The 25,285-nt window shown below is 30.9% G+C and overlaps 1 protein-coding gene across 1 annotated transcript; it reads right to left on the reverse strand.

The window, feature by feature from the left end:
- Positions 1-613: 613 nt before the first annotated feature.
- Positions 614-24,141, reverse strand: LOC139485352 (cholecystokinin receptor-like). The gene is made up of 4 exons (XM_071269771.1): positions 24,039-24,141; positions 23,416-23,765; positions 6,671-7,045; positions 614-1,329 (listed from the first exon to the last, which is right to left on the reverse strand). The coding sequence occupies exons 2-4, from the start codon at positions 23,747-23,749 to the stop codon at positions 710-712; spliced, it is 1,329 nt and encodes a 442-aa protein (XP_071125872.1). The 5' UTR covers positions 23,750-23,765; positions 24,039-24,141; the 3' UTR covers positions 614-709.
- Positions 24,142-25,285: the final 1,144 nt, after the last annotated feature.

Consider the following 25,285-nt stretch of genomic DNA (forward strand, 5'->3'; position numbering starts at 1 on the left):
TATATTTTTTTTTTAGATTTTTTTATTCCTTAATTACTCCCCTATCAATAGATACTAGTGTTAAGGCAAGCAATTTTTTTTAAAACTCAGTAGCGAACTTCCTTAAGTGGTGATGTCTGGGCAATTTAGTGATCGTTGTTGTTTGTTGTTCTGTGTACGTCTACTTTCTAAGCGGAGTCTGTGGTAAAGACATTAACGGCGGCAATCTAACTGCATCAGATAATTGCTTGTGTGGTATGTTACGACTGATTTTGTAATTCTTATTCCTCTTTATCTGTCTTTATTTACTTTTTTTTTACCTTTGTATTTAAAAAAAACCGAATCTGTACCGTATTCCCTTTGTTCTTGTAAATCGCATACTCTTAGACTTATTTTACTGGTACAAAATGTATCATGATTGTACACACTAAGACTCTGATATGTACTTTTTAGAAATAATTACTTGATACAGTCTAGATTGTAGAAAGAAACGAACTTGATTTTCTATCATTATGTGTTTCTGATCTTATTTTGCGTCTTTATGGAGAAACTTATCTGCTTATAACTAATGTAAAGTAATACCATCATTCCGTCTCTAATGTATGTTTGCTACATTAATTTGACAAAATTGCTGTTTCATGTGTTTACGTTTTTTATTTTATTACCAGAAAATGTCATAACAAATACAATAATTAGATTTCACAGTGGAAAAATTATATCCTTGGCTTTATTATACCGCTACCCCATCGCTAGAATTGCCAATAACCACTAACATGGAATGATCATCGGGGGAAACATTTTTGTCATTTGGTGATGATTTACCATTCTGCTTCGATCTCATAATACTCAATTTAGTTCCATTTAACTTGAGAGATGTACTATGGCTAGAAAATCTTCGAATATGTCGAGAATGGCAACAACCAAGTACCATTTTAAAAGATTGTCTGAATTTCTGATTCATGAAACAGTACGTAATCGGATTACACGTGGTAGAAAAATAGGACAATACAAACATAATTGAAAATGTTACATTGGAAAAATGATCTTTTAAACTTTCGTAGTGGAATATCTTCCATGTTAAAACAACATATAAAGGTGTCCAACATACAAAAAATTCCAAGCAGACTGCTACAAGCATTCGTATCACTTTCAACTTAGCAGCCCGATTCCGCTCTGGATTAGAATGACGTATAACCCGTCGGTATTCTAACATCCGTCTAGGTGTTGATTCTGCGCTACAGTATCCATTATCTGGAGATGTCAGTTGGGATCCATAATTTGAGTATTTTAAGGAATTTCTTTCGGTTCCTTGTTGAGTAAATGATCCAGAAAATTTCCCATTAGCGACACCTGAAAGAACAAATGGTCAAAATTATATTATCAATATAGTGTCATTATAGCAAACATGTTTTAACAAAGCGCATTGTAAAAAGTAATATTTATATGTGCAAATTAATATTTGAACTTCTATTGAGACACTTTTCAGTGTCTTTCTTGTGTTTTTTTGCACATTCACATTTCCCTTGGTTAAATTATTTGTTGTCTTATTGAAGTGGTAGTCACATGATCTTTGATGGATTACAATGTATTTACTACTGGGTTCATACAACACTCTGTTCCGCTGTCAGTAGTATTCATTGCACCAGTGGCAAAAATAGCAAACAATGCACATTTTGTGGACTTTCAATATTCACTCCTGAAGATTAAAGCATAACAGTTTGAGTTCTACTGTGTAGGTAAAACGTTGTTGTTGATAAACTCTCAGCCTTTGGGATTATCTATCATTTAGCTCGATAGTCAGTTCTCCGTTATTGACATGGTTTAATTTATAAGCACCCTTTCTTGAATTGTACGTTTCTAAGTTTTGAAATTGTAAAAAAACTTGGGTTTCATATACCTTAGGCAAAATTTACCTCAGATAGTTTGACTTTTTTTAGTACTTTTTGGTCATATAAATCTACATCTGCTTTATTTCTTATACCTTCTTGGCTTAAGCATATACTGCTTTATGCGTTTTTTGCGAAGGGGAATAATAAACGATTCGAACGCATACAATTTACAAAGCTATTGGTACTAATCCTTTGTATTAATAAAGTAGATATGAACCACTAGATGAATGCACTAGCTATCAAATTATGGAAGGAACAAGGCGTTTTCGAATTTTCTAGCAACTGAGAGAATTTTTGATAATGTGTATCTTTATTTATTTTTTTAACGCCTTGGTATCTTTTATATCTTAATTTTTAAGAATGGGATTGCTACAGATATATTTTCCTGACGATGTAGAATTTTGTGTATTGTTAAAACGCTTGTCACTGTTTAAAACGGTAGTGTAGGCCTCTTCATGTCTTTTGGTAATTTTTGACGTTAGGTTCTTGTCTTAGTGACATGACATTTAAACCCTCATCTGCTGTTATTAGTTAGTATGATCATAGTAATTCAATCATGTTCGACACCTTTTGTACACATGTCGGCCGCATAACTACGAAAATAATAAAGAGTTAGCGTAATGTTTGTAAATGAAAACAAAAAAGCATCTGCAAATTCGTATATCAATTTAATCGCAAACGAAAGTCAATTTATATTTTAGTTATACTCAGTGCAAAGACGATTAGGGTTAAATAACAAATGTGTTTGACATATCATTAACAAATTCAATACATCGAAGGGAGTCTTGATGTAATAAATCATTTTGTTTTACTACGGTATCAATTTATATTCTTGACTTTTAATTAATGAATGACAATATTCTGATTGATTTTATTATAACAAAGGAAGTAACTGAGCAGATCAAACTCATATTTATTGCCCATAGACTGACCATATGCTGAACTTACAACCAGTGCAATTGCCTATCAAAATAGCTATTAAAACGTCAGTAGCCACAATAACTTATACATATGTCAGAAAGTACTGACATGATATAAAACGTATTTCTTGAATTCATATTGAATAATTAAGAAACTAAGTTTTTAAAGTCGTCTTTGCATGATTAAAGTTATTCTGTTAGGAACCTCTTGGTCATAACGCTCCCCTAAGAATTACACCCCAAAGTGTTAAATGTCTAATTTGAGCCTTCCTAATGAAGTCAAATTCATTACAAAAAAGTGCGTCAGACGCATAAATTATATCGTTTAACTTTTATTATTGGATTAGAAATAACTATAAATTTTATCATTCAAAACAATTTATAAAGCAGGCGGGCCAAATTTTATTTTTGGTCATTTCAATGACAGAACTCTTTTTTGTTGTTGTTGTATGATTATTGATGCTTATGGTATTCGACTGTGACGCGGGTCTAATTTTTAATTCAATCGTGCAAAATTTACGTCACTGAAATGTCGTAACCGAGGCGCAGATGAAAATTCACAAGAAAGATAAAGAATGCACAGTTAATCAACTTGCGAACCTTATTAATACGGAAATATCAACACAAGTTATTCATCATGAAAAAAGAAAAATTGACAGTGTAGTTTAAGTTACTTTTTTCCAATTCAAATATATATAAAGTGTATAACCAAAATACCAAACTCCAAGGTAAATTAAAAAAAAAAAAGAAGTCCATAAAAACTTGCAAAATAAAAAGTTTGACTTCATCAACTAACGGAACAAATGGAAAACAACTGGTATATTTTTTTGTGCAAGAATAATTGTGAGTTAACCCTGGTGTATAGCTAGCTGAACCTTCTACTTTTATGATAGTTTTTATTCAAAGTCTCGTTTTTAGGGAAAAAATCAGGAAAACAACACACACATACGAGAACTGTGTAATCAGACATCACATACAAACAACACATCTGACTGAAAAAAATCGTCAAACAAATAAATCTAACAATGACACCACACATTATCAACCTTTTCTAGTTGTAAATTTGACAAAGACGACAACACAATATGAAAGTCCTAATAGTAATAGTATACACTTTCTAGTTAAAGTAGAAATTAAGTTAAAGATTAATACAACAGTGAACAAATTAAACAAATCTGTACAAATCTCATGCGTCCGAATGGAACCTCTGGACACCTGCACGAAAAAACCCCAAAACCCAAACCACAACAACCGAATGCATACGGAGTGACGTCAACCGTTATACAACCATATAGAATTGAAAATAGTACAAGACAAGTAAAGCGAAACTGTCTAGTAAACGAAAAGATACAAAACTACACCACCTTTAATCCTTGTAAGGGAAATTTGTTATCTCGTGAACACATATTACACAAAATTATAATCCTAATATTATGTCACTATGTTTATTGGACTGATTATTTGTTTTCAAGCTCAACATTTTAGTATTTAAGACAATATGATTGAGCCGGAAATTATATCTTCGAATGCCAAAACTTTCAAGATGTTGAAATTTCATTTTGATCCCGATTTTATGTCTTTATTCAAAATTGCTACATCTAGTTTAATCTCATTAAGTACTGAGGGATAACAGTTTTAAAAGAAAACGCTTTCTGACGGATGACTTGGTATATAAGAGGGATATAAATAATTGTCAATGAGACAAAATTCCCCGACGGAGCAATGCAAATTGCCTATAGTAAACATTAAATAGTTTTGTTTGTTGTCAGATGGTCTTCGACTCATGAGTTTTTATATCCCTTTGATAACTGCCTCTTCTCTAAAAGAAGAAGACACACCGCTGACAAGATATGAAACAATTCAAAACAGTAAACCAACCTAAAAGCAAAAGTATGAATTATTCTAAAAGACAAATAATGTCAGACAGCAATCTAAGACAAATAAATGACTACAGGCTGGTTGTTTGACGTAAGCACATATAACATTATGCAGGAATAAACATTTTTATTGCGTTAAACAATACAACAAAAGAATTTACTGAAAAAAAAATGATTGGTGCAATAGTTGTCCAATTGTCAATATGAAATTTGCAAAAAGTGTTGGCATATCTTTTAAACAACTAAGTAAAATACAAAAGAACAATTAAAAAAGTTAAATGATCACTGGCGAACAAAATTGCATATAAAATGCATACATTTTCCTTTAACCGATGTGCCAATGCATACTATACAGTACGTTTGAATCTGCCTATCAAACTGAAATGTTGTGAAATAAAAGCAAATAGCACCTCTAACTCTTTAGAAACAGTGATGATGCTTCATTAAAACAGCCGATACAATTTTACCAATACCATACAATAGCTGAATACGTCTTTTATAAAACGATATTTAATAATTGACAATATATTAGGAATACATTTGGCTCATTTGTGTTATAAAATGAGATTCATTGCAGGTGTTATTGGTATAATTTAAATGTAATTCTGCTGAACGAAATTAATACTATATTTAGAAGCATTCGATGACTTTGTCAATAACATTACAGGGAGTGCACTTAAATGCTAGTTTGCATTTAGTGCTTAGATTTAATCTCCTTATCACAATGTCCCATATATACGTTGGGTTGTTAATGCGAGTGTTATAATTAATAGTAAAAATGTTTACTTTGTGCACTATTTTGACAGCTTGTATTAGGTTGAATTGGAAATTAAATACATGATGTACATAACTAAAGACTTTAAAGACACCGGTGACTCCGCTAGATCTATTTTAATTATCTTCATGGCCACTCTCCAACAGTGTAATTTTTTACTTAAATCCCATTTATTTTGGTGATTTTCTATTGCTGATCGAACCATTAATATTATTACTGTTTACATTATCTCTTTTTTTTTTAATAATTTCCCAAAAAACAAAAATGTGTTACTTTTATTGGTATTTAAGGGCAATACCTTCTTTTATGTATTCTTTTAGATATTTTTGACTTATTTGTAAAGGTATTGTCTTGCTGATAAGTTTTGCTGATAGGTTATACATGAAGTTATAGCTCTTACCAAAAATTGGGACCATCCTCAATGAATGATTTAAAAAAGAGAGCCAACTACAGCTGTGGTATTTTTTGTTTTGGCGGTTTTTTCTTGGCTATAATGATTTTTTCTGTCGTTCGGAATATTTTTCGCGCGTAAAATCAAACAAATGTTTTTTCAAAGGAAATGTTCTATTAGACAATGATTACCACTTGACTTATCAATAAATACTTTCGTGACGATAAATCTTGCATTTTAAAATTTCTCTCCATTTGTCACAGTTTTCAGATAATTGACAAAAACTCAAAACATATGACCGAATAGTCACTTGTCTTAGGGGAGGTAGCTTCAATAGGGAGTCAGCTGACCATTTCAACCATATCGAATTATTAAATAGTTATGATCTATTGAATGGTAGTCGGTAAACGTCAAAATGCAAATATGTCTGGCATACTAAGAATAAGTAATTATATATTAAATATACTCAGTTACAAGAAAAGAAGATGATAATGAGAAGGACATCTCAATTTTGACAAAAATAGTGTCACTACAGCTCCTGTACAAAAGTTTCAAACGTGTTATAAATTAAAATGTGTTTATCACAGAGAGCATTAGATTCTCTGAACCCTTGCTTTTTGATTTACCGGACAAGACAGTACATCTTTACATTCTACAATCAGGTTGCTCATTGAATGTTATTAGAAAGGAGATTAAATGAACGTAACAATACCTCATTTCCAAAGCGGACGTTGGAAATAAAGTAATTTTAACTGAATATATAATATGAATTTCAATATCCAAAATACTATGCTGAACATGAATGATATATACATGAACCTAAATAAAGTACAACTTACCATTCAACTCTTTCTGATGTGCCTGTGCTTGGATACCATCCCATAATGTAGAGATGATACACCCATATGCAGCAACCATTAACAGAAATGGACAAAAGAGCAAAATCAAATCAAGAAACACAGTGTATGCTTTTACAAGTGATTCGTCTTCCCATATCTCAACACATCTGTGATTTCCAAGTCTTAATCGTTTGTATTTGGTTTGTACTGCTATAGGTATCATCACAACGGCAGCTAAAATCCAGCAGAAGATGATAACTTTGTATGCATGGGATAATGTCTGCCAGCGGCGTGAACGTAACGGGCGGCATATACCAAAGTAGCGTTCCAAGGATATGGAAACCAAAGTGAAACAGCTAACACCTACCGACACACCTGAAACAAGATTAAATGTTAATTATTTCATTGAATTTACTGGAAATGTGAAAGCCAAACGAATTCATCGCAATAAAGGTCATTATTTATATACTAGCGAAAAATATTTAGAAATCTGGTCGAGAAGAAAACATATTTCGAACAAACGTTATTCAATGCAAAAAATTATTTGTCTTTCACACGAAATAATCAATTTGAGCGAGGGAAATATATTTCAAATTAATGAAATTATATTTTGACGGAAGGAAACCTGTTTTTCATAACGAGTCTCCTTACACTTTCGTTTTGAAAATATTTAGACATTGGCAACGAATTCTGTAATAAGATGTGATCAAGCTTTTTTTTTATTGGTTAGTATGGACAAATTAAATACTCATTTAAAAATGATTTTGGCAAGATTATGCAAACAAGAGGTTCAGAAGCATTTTTATTGAACTTATATACTGAATTTCAGAAATCAAACCTACTGGTGTGTAGAAAATATCAAATCCTTAGTCTGACAGTACGTTCAACACCATACGTAAATTGTAATTTAATTCATGCAGTTTTCCTTACAAGAGTCATATTCGATCGCGAATTGGGCGTTAAAAACCATTTCTAAGTCAATAGCCGTTGACATTAAACTAATCTAACTTTATTGCATAGAACAGCATGTTCGAAATTGCAACTTGTCTCTTACCTAAATTAACTTCATTGATTAACTTGTTTATTAAACAGGTTAATGTCTGTCTTATTGGCAACTAATATATCTACATCGGAGCGGAATTACTAAGAAAATTAAACTATCTATCAATCAGATGTGAATTGCCTGATTTCAGTTAACCTTAGTATACCTAAATGTTGAAATATGGGTTCTCACCCGCAATATATTTCAATGTGTCAGGAATGATTGGTAACCGCAATTAGCGCAAGGGTTCTGCATTGATATTAGCTCTTAACTATGAAGGTTATTAAGTGTCGTTCATGCATAATACTTCTTTTGATGTATTATGAGAAGTAACAGCATTTCATCAGTTAACATAAATCATCAAATACATAACAATCGCACAAAAATGAAACGAAGATTGAAAAACAAGTTGCAGATGTAGATATATATTAAAGCATTGTGTTTATTCCTTCTTGTAAAGTTTTTGAAACTGGTTTACTTGTAACAATGATTATTAATAATACATGACGTATGATTTAAAAATTAGTAAAAAAATGATTTCATACATGTAAAACTATTTTCCACATTAACTTTATGAACACGAGTTTACGTTTATCTTAATCACTGTCAATCTTGATGAAGCGTTTTTTTAAATATCATTCATGATACTTCATCATTTAGTGTGATTTGTTAATGAGATATGAAACATTTTTTGTTTATAAGATATAACCTGTAACGTAAACTTTGAGATTAAGATTTGTGAAAAAACGAAAAGTGTCTATCAAAATATTAATACAGTGTATTTCCGTCCAAATTCAAATTGCCCGGAAAAAGATTTGCAGTCCGAATTGGAAAAAAAAAACCCATGACTTTCATTTAAATCTGGTTTTGTCAATAAAAAACAATGTGTACACATTGTTTTTGAACAAAGCATAAAAAACACGAATGGCTTATTGATTAGAAGTAGACTTCCTAATTTGCTTTTATTCTTCAGTTTTAACCCCTTCACAATTTTACAGCTTTAACTAAGATGTTGCCATTATATTGACTCTTGCCGAGGACGAATGATTAGTATATTTAGGCATTTATTATCGTTGCATTTTTCAGTAAACATAAAATAGTTAGAAAAAAACTCTGTACAAGGACAATGCCATTCACGTTTTTACTATTTAGAAAAAAATGATTGCGCGTTAAGCGACATGATAATATAATTAAAAAACAAACAGCTGTGAGGTAAACTTTAATGAGACACATTGTAATGACATAACAGCACAGAAAACCCTAACGGTTAATTGATAAGGAGTAGACTTGGTACATGTTCCTTCATAATTTCATATTTTTTCTTCAATTTTAACCCCGTAACAATTCTACAGCTCCAACTAAGATATTGCCATTATATTAACTCCTGCCGAGGACGGATGACTAGTATATATAGGCATTTACTATCGTGGCATTTTTCAGTAAAAATAAAAAAGAAAGGAAGAATTCAAATGAAAGGGAATTGCAGCAAGTCTAGCTATGGAGGTATGCAACACAATTGCATTGTGGCGACCTTTTGTAATTGTTAAAAACAGTTGAAATGCAAAAAAATTTAAACTTAATCAAAAGTTTTAATATTTTATAAGCTTGGTTTAATCTTATTTGCTAAATAATACAGTTTCTTTGTGATGCGCTTAAAATATCATCATTCAAATAAGAATGACTTATCCTTGTTTTAAGTTTAAAAATGCATCATGTCTTGACTTGCAACAAAGAAAAAAGAATTCGTAACTGTCTAATGTCTTTCCGCTGTGAACTTTTAGACATCCGGATGTCCGGGTACATGATTGAGAATTAAAAGTTAAATGTTGTCTTATCCCTCTTTGATGTTTATAACTACAAGAAATCCGGGTACTTGTTTCTTTATGACGTTTAAAACAGGCAAATAAGGTACGTAGAACTTTCATAATCATTTCTGGAGCAGATCGGTCAGAATGGGTTCTACGACATTGCAGTGCTAAATGGACGTCAGTCGACAAGGTCAGTAAGCAGAATTTTGCCATTCAGTAAAAATAAAAAGCAAAAATGAATACGTCTATTTTTCCTTATTGTTATCACAAATATATTCTCTAAACATGTCATAGGGCGATACATACAGATAAAATATTTGAAATACACAGTTATCCTATTATTACCGCTGATATTGTTTCCGAACCGTGTTTATGTGTCATGTAACAAGCTTATATTTGTCATCATCATCGTTCTCCTTCTTGGTCACTATGTCATGCACCGTTCATTTTGACCGCAGTACAATATCCGTGTTTCACAAATGAAATCTACCCATTTCAACAATTTTACACTCAGCTAGTGTTCTAAGACAAATAATCAATTACTATTATTACAAATTCTAATCTGGTTTTTTTATTCTACAAGAAGTTGTACTTTAAAGATTAGCAGTTAAAAGTGAATATTCTCGTGACAGTTGGAAGTGAATCATCATATTGTTTTATACGAAGATAAGAAAACGATTGTCATATTTGACAAATTGACTCAGCGTGGACTTTGCGATTCATCATACGTTTTTAATTCTATGCAGATAAGAAATCCATAAGTAAATAGAAACTTTGTATTTTATTACAAACGATTTCATTAGACAGTTTGGGTATTTTCTAAAAACTGGGTAAGATACATCATTTGTGAAATAATATCCCATATATGATATAACTTATATGTGCAGGTTAATGATTTTTCGGGGGATTAAAAAGACAAATGATACATGTAAGTCAACAACCTTTTGCTAGCAACTTTTCAATCACCGTATTATTGATGAGTTTGATCCCATGGAATGGGCTTACTCAGAGGGATCATTCTAGCAACTTACACATATTTTGGCAAAGTCAAGTACCTAAGTTCTACTATAGACATTAACAATGTAGTGTTAAATATTTGTGCCAAATTCAAAATTAAAATGTTATGTACTGAAAATAAAATAATCAAAATGTGTATCCCATTTGGGATATGATAACCTATATGGGTTATTGTGACCCATTTATGAAGTAATCCCAACCTGTTAGGCACACTAATCGTGTATTTAAGATCTCCACATATAAAAACATCCCAGATGTCAATTTTTGCAACGTTTTTACTCTCGTAAGAGATAAGTTCTAGGGTCAACTTATTTCTATACCCCAGCTTACTCGTATTCGGAATCGACTTTTTTAATCATGGAAAAAAATAGTATGTACAAGAACATATTGTTAGAATGTTAAAGTTTTGAATCATAACAGATATCTTGCATTTCAAAAAGCTCATATTATACGCCTCTACGTACGTTTTTAATCTGTCTGTACTCATAGGAAGCTTGTGATATTGTCCAGTTAAACTTTGTGAGCACAGTCATTACCTTATGCCGTCGGCGTTTAAAGGTAGATGTGTCATTTACAATATAATAAACAAGTATGATATTTTAGATATCAACAATTTAGACAGCACAAACGCACACATGTACAGTTCCAAGTAAAGCAACTCAGCGTAAAACATGTATAGGGAAGACAACATTTGGATTAAAATATGATTGTTTACATTAAGGCTGTAAATTTGACGCACTTATAACTTAATAATCAATAACTTCCAATCATTTTTCGTCGTTTCTTTATTTTTATTTCAAACTAGTATTAATCCCGCAGAACAAACGCAAATATTCATAGAGTTTAAAGATATATACGATTTGTTCAATAATACATGCAAATTGAATCAGTCGATGTCAAGATTTGGGAAAAAATAATTAAAGTAAATTTAATTATAGCACGGTTTACAATGAATACGTTAATGGGATTTAAAAGTGAATTGAAGTAGAAAGCAGACATTTAAAAATAGACTTAAACGTTTGTTTACAATAGATTTTGTATATAGTGCGCATAGATTTCACAGGCAAATAATTCGAGTAATATTGCAGTGATGAGAAATCATTTAAAATTTACAAAATATAAAGATTCTTTAAAGAATGTTTGTAAGAATGTTTACCACTCATGACCATCACAAGCTATCTACCTCTACTTATATTCATAACTTTAGGAGACCATTAGCAAGACTAATCAAATCTATTATTAGGGAAGAACTGTTATATGCTTTGATCTTTCGTTTATATATCTAGAGGATATGTATAAAGTAAAGGATGCAGGACGTGTTAACTTTTAAAGCTGTAAATTGAAAGTACATTTGAGCAAACAAATTTGGATAAATACTCTTTAAATTTTGATACACCTGAACTAGTTTGTACAGAACATTATTTATATGTTTATTCTTTTATTTCTGATGTTTTAAAAGTTAACTTCTTAGAATGTTAGAGTTACCTGATTATATTAAAAAATATATTAACTTCGCTTTTTTTCATCATTTAGTAAATAATGTAAAACTTTCAAAAGTCGTTTGTATTGTTTCGTTGATTTCTCTTATAGTTGATGTGTTTTCTCAGTTTTAGTTCGTAACCCGGATTTGTTTTCTCTCAATCTATTTTTGATTTTCGAACAGCGTAATACAATTGTTACCTTTATTCAGCAACTTACAAAGGAAAAGTACAACTATAAGCTGTTAATACATATATGAAAGTACTGATTTTGCTCTTGCAAGATTCTTAAACGTAATATATTAACTGCAATTTAATGCTGATAAAGTGATTTATGTCGTGTCGTTGTTCTCCTCTTATATTTAATGCGTTTCCCTCAGTTTTAGTGTGTTACCCCGATTTGTTACCCCGATTATACTACTGTTGCCTTTATTAATTATTCAAATCTATATATATTTGTTTAAATAAATAAAATAAATATAGTATACCGCTGTTCAAAACTCATAAATCCATGGACAAAAAAACAAAATCGGGGTAGCAAACTAAAACTGAGGGAAACGCATTAAATATAAGAGGAGAATAACGACACAACATTAAAATGCAACACACACAGAAACGGACTAAGCATTACACAAAATCCTATGAGAATACCAAATATAACATCAAAACCAAATACATGAATTTGGGATAGATAAGTACCGTGACACGTCTTATAGTAATGTGAATTCACACTAAAAAAAAATGCCCTAATTTAAAGTGGTGCCTCAGACATTATGTTAATTATAACATTTATTCATTTGCATCACCCACCAGGAGGACGTAAACTCATTAAAATGCATTTCCTGATGGAAATAATGCTTTTTCTTTTGCATGGTCAATAATCACTGAACATTATGGTTTACGTTTATATCATTTACTCATGTTGGAGTTTTGTACTATATGTATCATGATTTAGTGTTCTGATCCTTGGACACAAACTTCAAAGTTAACATATGACACATATTTCAATGGTACTGGTCACCCTTTCCATTAAAAAAAAAACAACACAAAAAAATCACAAATAAACTGTTCAACCCAAACATATAACTAATGAAAGACAAAAGGGGATAGTTAAGATCAATAAACGATTAAAATCATCTTGCAAAACATATGAACTATTCTGATTTCGTCCTTAAGATAAATTCAATTATTCAAACATATTGCAACCACAAAACCAGCAAGTTTATGTGTTATTGTATACGTTTTGTTCCATCTCTTATCCTCTTTTAAATCGTCTTTAAAAATGCCAAATGTCTCATTACGCCAATCAAACGACATATTGTGGTTATATATTACTCAAGTTCAGTTTCTTTCAATGAAGCGACAAGGACATACTAACATATTTGTTATAGACTGATGTTGCAATTGATTTGGAGGTTTTGTTGGTTTTTTGGTTGTAGTTTATACAGGATATGAAAAGCCATCGATTTAAAACTTAGTTCAGTGATCCAACATTAGCTCACATTACTGTTATAATAACAGTAACAAAATATAGTATTAGATCTTTTTTTCCAGTTTACTGCATCATTATGTGTCAGCTAACTTTTTCATCGAATAAAGTTACAATTTCACACTTTGATTTAGGTTTTTTACGCTTGAAGTAGATTGACATTATTTTTCGCAAAAGTTCTTTTAAATTTCAATCAAGAAGTTTATAATTAATTATTATAGACTTGTGTTTGTTCTTATATATTACGTAGAAGCGATTAGTTGTATAACCTTGCCTTCGGAAGAAATCTGTTTTTCTATTTCCTTAATTGCAAGTATTCTCACTGGAGTTCACTTTAATTAAACAAACATTTTATAACCTTAAACATATAAGATGATCTAACAGAGTAAGATGATTCGGGTAAACAATTGTAAAACCTTTGTTCAAAGTTTATTCTTTTTCTTACTGTAACCAAAACCAAAGTTTTACTTTAATGATGACAACATTTACTGTTACGATGATTAGAGGTAAACAGAAGTCTTTGTTTGATTCTTTATTGCCAAAGTAGAAAGATATTTTTCAATTGACGATCATATTGTAATTCAGCTCAGCATAATTATCACTGAAGTAGCAATGGAAGTTAGACCAAAGTGCGTAGGCATACCTATTAAAATTGAACCAGTTATTGTTGTAGATAGATATGCTATGAAAGAGGTAAACGTAATATTTCGTCTACTTGAAAATTTCTTTTTGTCAGGTTTTTTTTAATGCATATACCGGTAGTAAATGTACTAGTGAAAATCTAGGTGTTAATGGGTATCATAATTAACCAACACAAATCCAGGTGTTTATGCGTCAACTACTGCAACTAAGAACCAAATTGTGTATGCGTATACCGATGTAACAGAAGAAATCCAGCTATTTGTCATATTTAACATTGCCATAAAAGCAGGAGGTTTGACTACCCACGAAACCAGGTTGAACCCACTATTTTTTCTAAAAAGTCCTGTACCAAGTCAGAAAAATAGCAATTGTTATCTTATAGGTCGTTTCAGTGTGTGTTGTATTGTCGTTTGTTTTTTAATTGCACTTTAGTGTTTCGGTTGTTTCGTTGTTTTCCTCTCATAATTGGTGTGTTCCCCTCAGTTTTATTTTGTAACCCGGATTTATTTTCTCTCAATCGATTTATGACTTTCGAACAGCTGTATAATACTGTTGTTTTTATGTATGCGTACATTGTTGTACCAGTCGAGTACACATGTAAGCGTTTATGAACACACTGTAATAACATAAGGTGTTTTGCGTACGCCAATGTTCTACTCGAAATCAAGGTAATGACGGGTACAATGATAATGAGTACTGTGATGTACCTGTATAAATCAGGGGTACCAATGGAAGTTAAGGTGATTATGCGAACACTTATTTGTACTAGTTTGGACTAGTTTAAATCTCGGTCTATTTCTTAAATTTATTCTTATATACTTTTGATTTTTTAACCCTGTATGCTAACATTCCCATGAAAATTTTAAAATTGTTTGTACGCACATTGAACGACAAATTTATGTGACGTATAAAATTTTCTGACGTCAGACACTCAAATCAATAAATGTGTTCGTAGATAGTAGATGTTTTTGTGTTCTGTTAAATTGTTCCTTTTAAAATTGTTAAACGATGATGACTGATGTACCCATATTTTGACTATTTTATTTATTGTGTTTATTTAACGCATCAATGTAAAAATATCGGAAATTGATGAGACTGTCATCAAAGTGAGAGGGTTAACGCTATAGAACCAGGTTTAATCCACCATTTTCTACATTTGAAAATGCCTGTACCAAGTCAGGAATTTGACAGTTCTTGTCCATTCGTGTTTGATGCGTTTTGTTTGATTTTGCCATGTGATTATGGACTTTCCCAATTGATCTTCCTCTAGGTTCAGTATTTTTGTGATTTTACTTTTTACCAGTAGAAATCAAGGTAACAATAAGTCATATTTTTTCTATCTTTTTAAAACTCTTCATTGCGATAAGAATCAAGGTTAAGGTTTCCTACATTATATCCATTGAAATACTCAAAAAGAAAATTAACTGAAGTTTGCAAAACATTTTTAAAAAATGCAGGTTAATATTCATCAGTTTCATTATTGAGTCATATTACTGGAAAAATACAGTTCTGGTCCTGCATTCGCTCTGAGATTTTTAGAGATTTTAAACGATTCGATAAAATATCGATTTCATTATCTAACTCAACGTTAATTGTTCTTCAATGTCTATCATGTTATTGAAAATTAAAAGCAATGATTGAATTTACGTCTTCAACTACAAGACGTAAGAAAAAAGTAAACCAATTTTCATCAATGGTTGTAATAATGAACTTCATATTTCTATGGAAAGCTTGATCCAATAATTAATCCTGGAGTGTAACATTTCATAATCGTTTTGAAAAGGGATTAGTCACGAGCAGAGTTGTGTATGGTTCATTTGTTACATGCCACATAATGACTTAAAGTAAAACAAAGTCTAAGTAGGCGAGCGTTATATATTATTTTTCATGTATTGAAATGTATTATCTGATTGCTTGTGTCATTGTATTGGTAGTTCAGGTAAAAGTATATTTGTTAAAAGGATGATATGAGATGAAAATTATACAATCAGCAACAGTTAAATGTCATAAAAAGATAGAAAGAAAAGGAATAATATGTTTTTCAATACTTTACAATGGACAAGTTGATAAAAGATACACATGAAACTTAACTCTTTAATCACATTGCATCTTTTTGACTAAAGGGTTGAAGCCCACGAGAATGAAGACCCAGTTCACGGTGGAGTTGATCTATACATTGAAAGTAAAACAGTAAGACTAATAGTATGAACAATTGCAAAAGTTATGTTGATTTGTATCCGAATACAATGTAAAAGGTAAACTAACAAAATACCTAACCCCAAGGTAAAATGAAATCTGAACGTTTCTTATAAAATGGCAAAATCAAAAGCTCAAACACATTAAAGGAATGAAACACAACGTTCATATTCCCGACTTATTACACTCAGGCATTTTCTTTAGCAGAAATTGGTGGGTTTAACCTGGTTTTATAGCTAGCCAAACCTCTCACCTGTATGAAAGTCACATAAAATTCAAACACCGAGAGTTCATTCTTCATTCAGTGCATTGACGTTGAAAAAAGTGTTATATCAGTAACGTTAATTACATACAAGTTAATTTAAAAAAAAAATAATCTATCGACGCAGACGGTCCATGGCCAGTATCTTCTAAATTCTGCGACGTATTAACATTTTATTGTTTGAATGGTAATTACTAAAGCTTTGGTATGTAAATATAGAAATTACGATTGTCGTCAATCCTTCACAGAATAATCCTTTAATCAGGAACAGAATTCTATTTGACTAAGTCATTTTCTTAAATAGTTATATATTACATTGTATTGAATATAAATGACGTCATTATGTTAATCTTTGTGTACTTATTTGTGAACTTTTGTATATTGATAGTGTTGCAAAATGACAAAATCGTAGTCTTGCTTTAACTAAATGAACATCTAACAAAACAAAAATATGTATATAAATGAGGGGATGTAGTTTAATTGCCAACTAGACAACCCTCAACCAGACATCACACTTCTTTTAAACAATCTTTAACGTCACATTCATGTTGGCATGATGTAATAAATGAAAACCAGGTTATCTTATAACGTAGTTGTTGTAAATAAACATTGTTTTCTTACTTTGAAGTTTTTCTGTAGTTTATTAAATTTTTTATGTGGTTTTTTACTTCATGAATTTTGAAGCTTTTCATACTAATAAAATTATGACAATTCAAACAGAGTCGCAACGCTTAATGTGTTTACTTACAACTTTAATAAAAATTTCAATTTAATGATACAAAACAATTATACTTTCACACGAAACTCTTCAGGATAAATGTATATATGATGCTTTTAAAAAAAGTAATATATCATAATCGAAAATGGAACGGTCGTTTTGTACCATACGAAAGATACAATAGGATCAGAATCGGATTAAGAACTGGATAGTCGGGGCGAATTTGGCTAGTCACGAGTGAATGTGGGTGCGTGCTGATCAATTTATCATTGTTGTCGTGATTACATTAATGTTTTAATAGTTTCTGATTAAAGTTTGAATTTGCATCCACGATTCACAGGATATTTGATCAGATTTTTGACAAATTTTAAACGGGAATGGCCAAAGACGGCATTAAAAATCAGGAATGTGATCTCCTATTTTAAAGCACGTATTTATCTGTATGGCTGGGTTAATTTTGTTTTCGTTGTTGTTTCTGGTGCGGTTGATAGGGTTTATTTCATGGTAATTCCTAATAGTGTCTATATATATTATATCCTAATAAAGAACGAATCAAATATCCGTCATTTTTTTCTTTCTCCTTGTCTTATCTATAAAGTACAATTTATGTTTCCTTGAAGCAATTATTTGAATTCATTAATGACGTTATTTGTCATCGTATATCATACCTCGTTTGAACAATACTCTTTGATGTTTGATGTTTCACGACTCTAACGTGTGCAGTTCTGAATAATTATAATTTTTCTGTAACAAAGTTTATAATTTACTCCAGATTTTAGCTAGGTTAACACAAATCGCTGTAGAAGCTGGTTTTATACATATGTATTCATGCAAATGAACGATAAGCGGTAATTTTTAGTTTAGTTATATTAACTATTGAATTTGTCTTCTTGTATATTCATAATGTAGCTCACTTAACATGACGTACAAAATCAGTATTTTGATGTTTTGAAAAAGGATCAAAAAGAGAATTTTATTAGAAAATGAACATAGAAAGGAAGTCATTACAAACGTTAATACCAGTGCTAATTAGTTTGGCATTTGTTGTCCTTCATTCTTTTGTCTTTTTCTTCCCGTTGTCAAACAACGAAGTCGTTTTATTTTAATGTTTTTTAAAGTTGACTGCTGTGTCTTATAAGCCTTTTCGTTTATCTGTTTTGTTATCCGTCCTTGTGGGACGTTTATTGGGTAAGAATAAACGTTAAATGGTCCCAATAGTACTGTTAGTCGGGATTTCTAATGAATGTTACCATTGTTTGTTAAATCTTTTTAATCGAAATTATTTCTACTCAATAAATTAAGCATGATTATTCATACACAATAAAATCTGTTTTGTTGCCAACCATTTTATTTTGCCACAGGGAAATTAAACAATTAACTTGAAACATGCGATACACGATTTCATACATCTGTGCACCGACATCTGATGTTATTATACATCGTTGGCTTTCAAATATTCGGCTTTGAGTGAAAAAAATTAATCCCGAAAAACGCTTCAGACGCATGTAATGTATAAATTAAAATTAGGAATGGAAATGGGGAATGTGTTAAATAGACAACAACCCGACAAAAGAGCAGATAAAGCCAAAGGCCACCAATGAGTCTTCAATGCAGCATAAAATCTCATACCAATACGCGTGCTTTAACTGGCCCTAAACAAAAATGTATACTATATCGGTAATAATGGACGTCATACTAGACTATTAAAGTTTTAAAGTTGTGTTTTAACCTTTTGACATGACTGGTATCCGGTATTTCTGATTGGAACTTGCCGGTTCCCGAGGGTTGCAAAATCTTATTAGTCAATATTTCAATACTAACATTATTTATAACAAATCTTTCTTAAATTGCACATCTTTAAATTTAGAAAATATTTAAAAAAGTAGAGTGTCAATTCGCCATTTCAGAATCTAATGCATTTCCGAAAGCGTACACCAAAACGTTGTGATTGGTTAAAACGTTCTAAACAATTGAATTCAACTAATGACATAACGTTATTTTCGTTTTTGTGTACGAACAATGAGATTACCCATAGTCATTTAGATTCTGAAAACACTCATTACATCAGACACAGATAACTTTAAATGGTTCGGCTATTACTTTTATGTCCTGTTTGGTCATATAGCTCTTCGACTTAGTTGGTTTCGAATAAATTCTTGACTTTCTAATTTGCTTGGAGCGTTCTTGGTTATGGTAATTTAAATCTAGAAACGCATGAAATTTATAGCGTGAGGTTTTCATTTTAATTTGTTTCTGTTTTGCTGAATCATAATTAAACTCGGGCGCATTTTTAAAACAGAAATTTAAATATTGTAATTAAGCTTTAGGAATGAGAAGCTCTATTACGAAAATACAGTTATATACTTATCACTTTATCATAACAAGTGTTATATATTTTACCTATAGGTATTTTGAAATAGTCAAAGTGAATAGATATCAAGTTAAATTAAAATCATTAAGACTAAGAAATATAAACTGATCCAGATTAAACTAGACTTATCAAAGAAACCAGACTAATAATTGAGTACCTACCTATCGTATCAGGTTTGCAAGACTTTTCAGTGTTGCTTGAATAGAGAGAGTTGGAAGGCCAAATGTAAGACGACATTGAAGAGCTTTAAATAAAGGACAAAAAAAGCTGAAGTAACCAATGCTTGGGGTGCCAAAATGTCAGTACTTGTATTGCAGTGGATGTACACACTTGGTTAAAAAAGACCGACGGATTCATAAAAAAAACTCATCTAATATATAAGATTTATACATGTAATGTTGTACGACAAACGGGTGTGTTGTCTACATAACAACTATACCAAGATATGATGTGATTTTCAATAAGACAACTATACCCTAAAGTTCAAATGAAAATAGATATATGGGCAACCAACAACAACAGTTATATTAGGGTTTTAGATTTAAAGGCATTAAAAAACTTGTTAAAGGATTGTTAAGCAGTAATCAATTCATCTAAAAAATTAACGTTAACTTTACATGCGATTTAAAAATATTTGGCTATTCGTTAGAATTCCAAATTTGAAGTATAGTTTCCAAAGAACCTACGTCTTAAAAATATTCTGGCTTTCATAATCCAATAAAGCGCTTAGAATGCAATGGAAGTTATCAAGTGATACTTCTTTCTTCTTTTTTTAAAACCGCAACAGCATAATATGTAAAAATAGAAACTTTCATAATATGAACGTAGTAACTCAACTAAAATGATTCAAATTTCAGCTGCAAAAGATAACATTATAGCCAAGTGATCTTGTCAAGGATTCAAAGCACAGTGAACACTATTCAATAATAATTCAATAAAATCAATGCTGTCCTTTATTGTTCTTATCAATATCTCGCAGTTCATCTTGATAACCTTGTTAGATTAAAGAAAAAAACCAGGCTAATAATTCTACAATCCTGGTCAATGTCCTTTTACATAATCAGGTAATTAATCTAGTTGTTGAAGAAAAATGTAAAATTATGTCAATCATCTATACAATCATCTTGTCGTTATCTTAGTAGAGTGACAATTATTCTCTTTTGGTCGTAAATAATGGTTTTCAAGTTAATTTTCATAGAGTTAAGTTTATATACTAATCAACACTTGTCAGCTGCTATTGTCTGAAAAGTTATTGCTTGACCATTCCGGTTATTGATTTACTTGTTGACAAATTAAGTGGGACATCTTAGAAACATTTGATGATGTGAACAGCTACTTTTACAAAAGTACATATGCTTACATCATCTGATACTCGTGCATATATATTAAAAAAAAAGTATATGATGAAAATATTGCTGTTACCTTAATAATTATTTTTGTTACAATAGAAAATTAAATGTATTCCTTTTATTTCCAAATTTAGTTGTAGATTTTGGTGTTGCTACCTGCGTTTTATTTGTTTTATTAGCTACTCATTCTTCAACCTTAGAATAAAATCAACGGTACCAAGTTTGTTGTACCAGATGCGCATTTCGACAATACATGTCTCTTCAGTGATGCTCGTGGCCAAAATATTTGAAATCCAAAGCTTATATAAAAGATGAAGAGCTATAATCCGAAAGGTCCAAAAAGTATAGCCAAATTCGTGAAAGGAATCAGAGCTTTGCATGAGGGAGATACATTCCTTAATTTATAATAATTTCCAATATTTTGTAACAGCAAATTTTAATAACACAAAAAATCCGTATTTTCAAGACAGTACCGAAGTACTGGCTACTGGGCTGGTGATACCCTCGGGGACTAATAGTCCACCAACAGAGGCATCGACCCAGTGGTAGTAATAAAATCAACGGTACCAAGTTTGTTGCACCAGAATATTATCGATTTTTTTCAAAATAGATGTGCAGTAATTTTTAAATGGCGATTTGCAATACTATATACTTTAAGAAAACAAGTTCTGATGTTACTTTTTAAAGCACATATTTTCTATCTCAAACCTTGTATTTTGTCAACTACTTCGATTATAAGTCATAATTTGTTTTGGTTGGTATTTATATCGTTTGTACCAATGATCGAAAGTGCAAGGCGATGGGGAGTCTAACATTAATCAACTTAATATCTACATGGGTGTTGATGCAAATTCTTTCATATAACTATCTTGCGTAAATGATTACATAGTTCAAACACGTTAACATCCATGCACATTTTGTTTTCTAAAATGACAAATATTTCTTATCCGTGTGAAAAATTGTTTTACAGAACGTCAAATGTTACGCTTATAAATTTTACTACAACTTTACTGCTACTGTTATTTGAACATCTATTGTCATTTAACTGATAATAGGTGCCTTATCAAAGTTTTGTTATTCCGCACGTGCATTCTATAATAATCATTATGACGATTATCAAAAAAAAAGCTTTTCAGTTTAATGTATGTTGCAGGTGTTTATCACTATATGTGCATGTTGAAATTGTTGCGTTTTCATCTTTATTTTAGTCCGATTTAAACGTAAAAATTTATACTTTTTTGCATCTTTTAATTTGCTCACACCTTCGGCTATTTAAGTGTAAAACTGGTAATGAAATGTGATGTTGTCTTGATTATACAAAACAAGTCAATGAACAATACGATCACTAAATTCTTTTCAAATGTACGAGTGGTTACATGTCCAGTTAAGTCAGAAGTAAAAATTAAAATTTATTTTATGCTGAATGGTTATGTTTATTTTCCAACTGCAAGCAAAGCATGAACAATAGCACGATCACATATTAACGTCACATGGTATATTTTGTACCTTAGGCTACAAGTTTTTTGCCCATGCACACTGAGTCAGAATTGTAACATGCTAGCTAACAAATATCCGCATTATAATATGTGAGTCTTCCCTGATAAACTATTTAGTTATCCGAGTTGATTAGTCTGTATTCGATCTTCAACATTTCGTGCTCAGTTTAATATAGAAAAATGCATCACATACCAGTTTACTTTTATTCGTTTGACCTTGTGGAGGATCAAACCGAGGTATATCCTCGAACCCTTGCACTCGCAGTCTGCGTTGCAACAGGATCACAAAGGCCTTAAATTTTAAATCATTTTTTTCTCTAAAATTGAGTTAGTTTGCATGAAGGTTTACATATTAAAAACATCAATGACAAGAGTTTATTTTTAAAAGCACACATGATACTTCAAAATGTATTGTTTATAATCAAGTCTACTTTTATATTACAAGAAATACTGTTAAGGAATATAAAAATTAAAAGAGAACATTTCTACTTAAATGTTTTTTTCAAACAACAGCCCAACACGAGAACCAAACAATGTTGATTCCAAAAAAGATATTTCATATCGATTTATTTGAAAAATTAAACATGTCAGAAAAAAACCCGATCTAACCATCTGAGTAAGAAATGATAGGTCTTTCTGTTCTGCGTGTCTGGTGCATCATGAAATCTCAAGATATATTTTGATTAGAATGATTAAAAAACAGAGTTAGCTCCCATACATTTTAATTTAAGTGCATTTCAATCAAATTATATTTTGAATTACCTTTACAGGAAAAGGATATAAAAGTTATATTCGTGCACCAGTTTACATTTTGAACTTAATTAATCTCAACTTGGACAGATTGGCACTAACTTACAAAAGAGAAAAGAAAACTTACCTTGAAGGTATCGAATCAACACACACATAGTCGCTCCAAAAATGAAATTTTGTAAGAACATTGGAATCAAAGTAAACGGCATACAAAATACTGCTAGTAACAAATCACTAACGGCAAGGTTCAGTAAAAATACGTTTGTAACAGTTCTCATCCGTTTATTATGTACTAATGTAAATATGACTAACAGATTCCCTACGACTGCAGCAATGAAAATAATAATGTAAATCACAATTAATATGTAACTTAAAGAACTTGTTGTTCCATTTCTTTGGAAGTTTCGAGCATCTGTTAAATTATCAGTTAAAATCGACGAATTATTGAAATCCATTTTCATCTGCAATACCACTTTACTGTTACAATAGAAAAAGATTATTTTTTTTATAGTATTTTTACTAAAAACAATCTTTTATATCTATTCATTATGAGCTGAACGCAATTAAGACTAGCATCATCCAGATTAATTGTAAATTAGAATCAATCAGGTATTTAGAGTATTTCTATCGTAAAATTCATAGAACATTTTAAATCTTTTGAATGTCAATGAAGCGAAAATGCGCATTAAACCTGCATTCAATAAATTTGTTTCATCTCTAAAAAATAATAAATAGTTATGATGTATTTACCAAATCGTTCCCTTGATATGTAATCAAACTAGTTCGACTTGTCATATCAATGTTGACATCTGATTCAGACATCAACTCTAAAATACCAACGATTTATAAATGATAGACTGTGTCACATACAGATGTACATTTCTAGCTGTTAATTACAAACACGGGTCATCTAAATTTCTATTGGTTTTCTGTTTTTAGTTTCGGAGTTTAGTCAGAGAAGGCAATAGTCAATAATATACACCCACTGGAATAATAACTTTAACAAGGCATTGGCTGTCATAATCCTTTCAAATTATCTCTTATTATATTAATACGAAAATAATCACGTCTCATCTAAGGTGATGATAACGTAATAAAATAATGATACTTTTGATGCTGATTAAAAGTAACTTAGATAGACTTAAGTGTTAACGTTGAAATATTAATTAAACTTTGCTTTTGCTTTTAACTCCTACTTGTATCATTCAGTAAATGTTATACAATTTTATATTATGTAAATTTGTATTATAGTTTCTTTGCCTGTTTGATTATTTGATGGATTGATTGCTTGAATACTTTAGTTGGACAATTTCTTTGTAGATAGAAGAAGATGTGGTATATGTACTACTGATATAACTCTTCATCCAAGTTTATAACCATTAAAAAGACACAGCGTCATTCTTGATAATATAATTGAAAGTGTTAAACTCACAATATCATCGAAACAGGCGGGACCGGGACATTGAAGACACACGAAACCCCGCCAAAATATCATTTGCCTATATGTATTAAAAGGAATTACATGATGTCTCTATCCTTTTGTATTTGTAACACAATTTTACTACTTTAAATGACGATTTAGTCTCCTAGATTGATATGCATTTGTTATGTTCGTGTTCCTCTTTATTGTTCTATGTAGTGGTTCTGAATAGAGGAAATCACTTAGTAAAACATGAAACTGTTTAGATCTTTATAGATCGGTATTCTAAGGTAAACACATAATGCATAATGGTTGATATCACCTGATTCTTTTGATATTTGTGTGAGCTTTTTTGTGAAGTAATTAGACCGTTGGTTTTCCCGTTTGAATGGTTTTACACTAGTAATTTTGGGGCCCTTTATAGCTTGTTGTTCGGTGTGAGCCAAGGCTCCGTGTTGAAGGCCGTACTTTAACCTATAATGGTTTACTTTTTAAATTGTTATTTGTAAGGAGAGTTGTCTCATTGGCACTCACACCACATCTTCCTATATCTAATTAGCTGTTTGTTTGTTCGTTT

Source organism: Mytilus edulis, chromosome 8, assembly GCF_963676685.1.
Source record: "Mytilus edulis chromosome 8, xbMytEdul2.2, whole genome shotgun sequence".
Classification (NCBI taxonomy): Eukaryota; Metazoa; Mollusca; class Bivalvia; order Mytilida; family Mytilidae; genus Mytilus; species Mytilus edulis.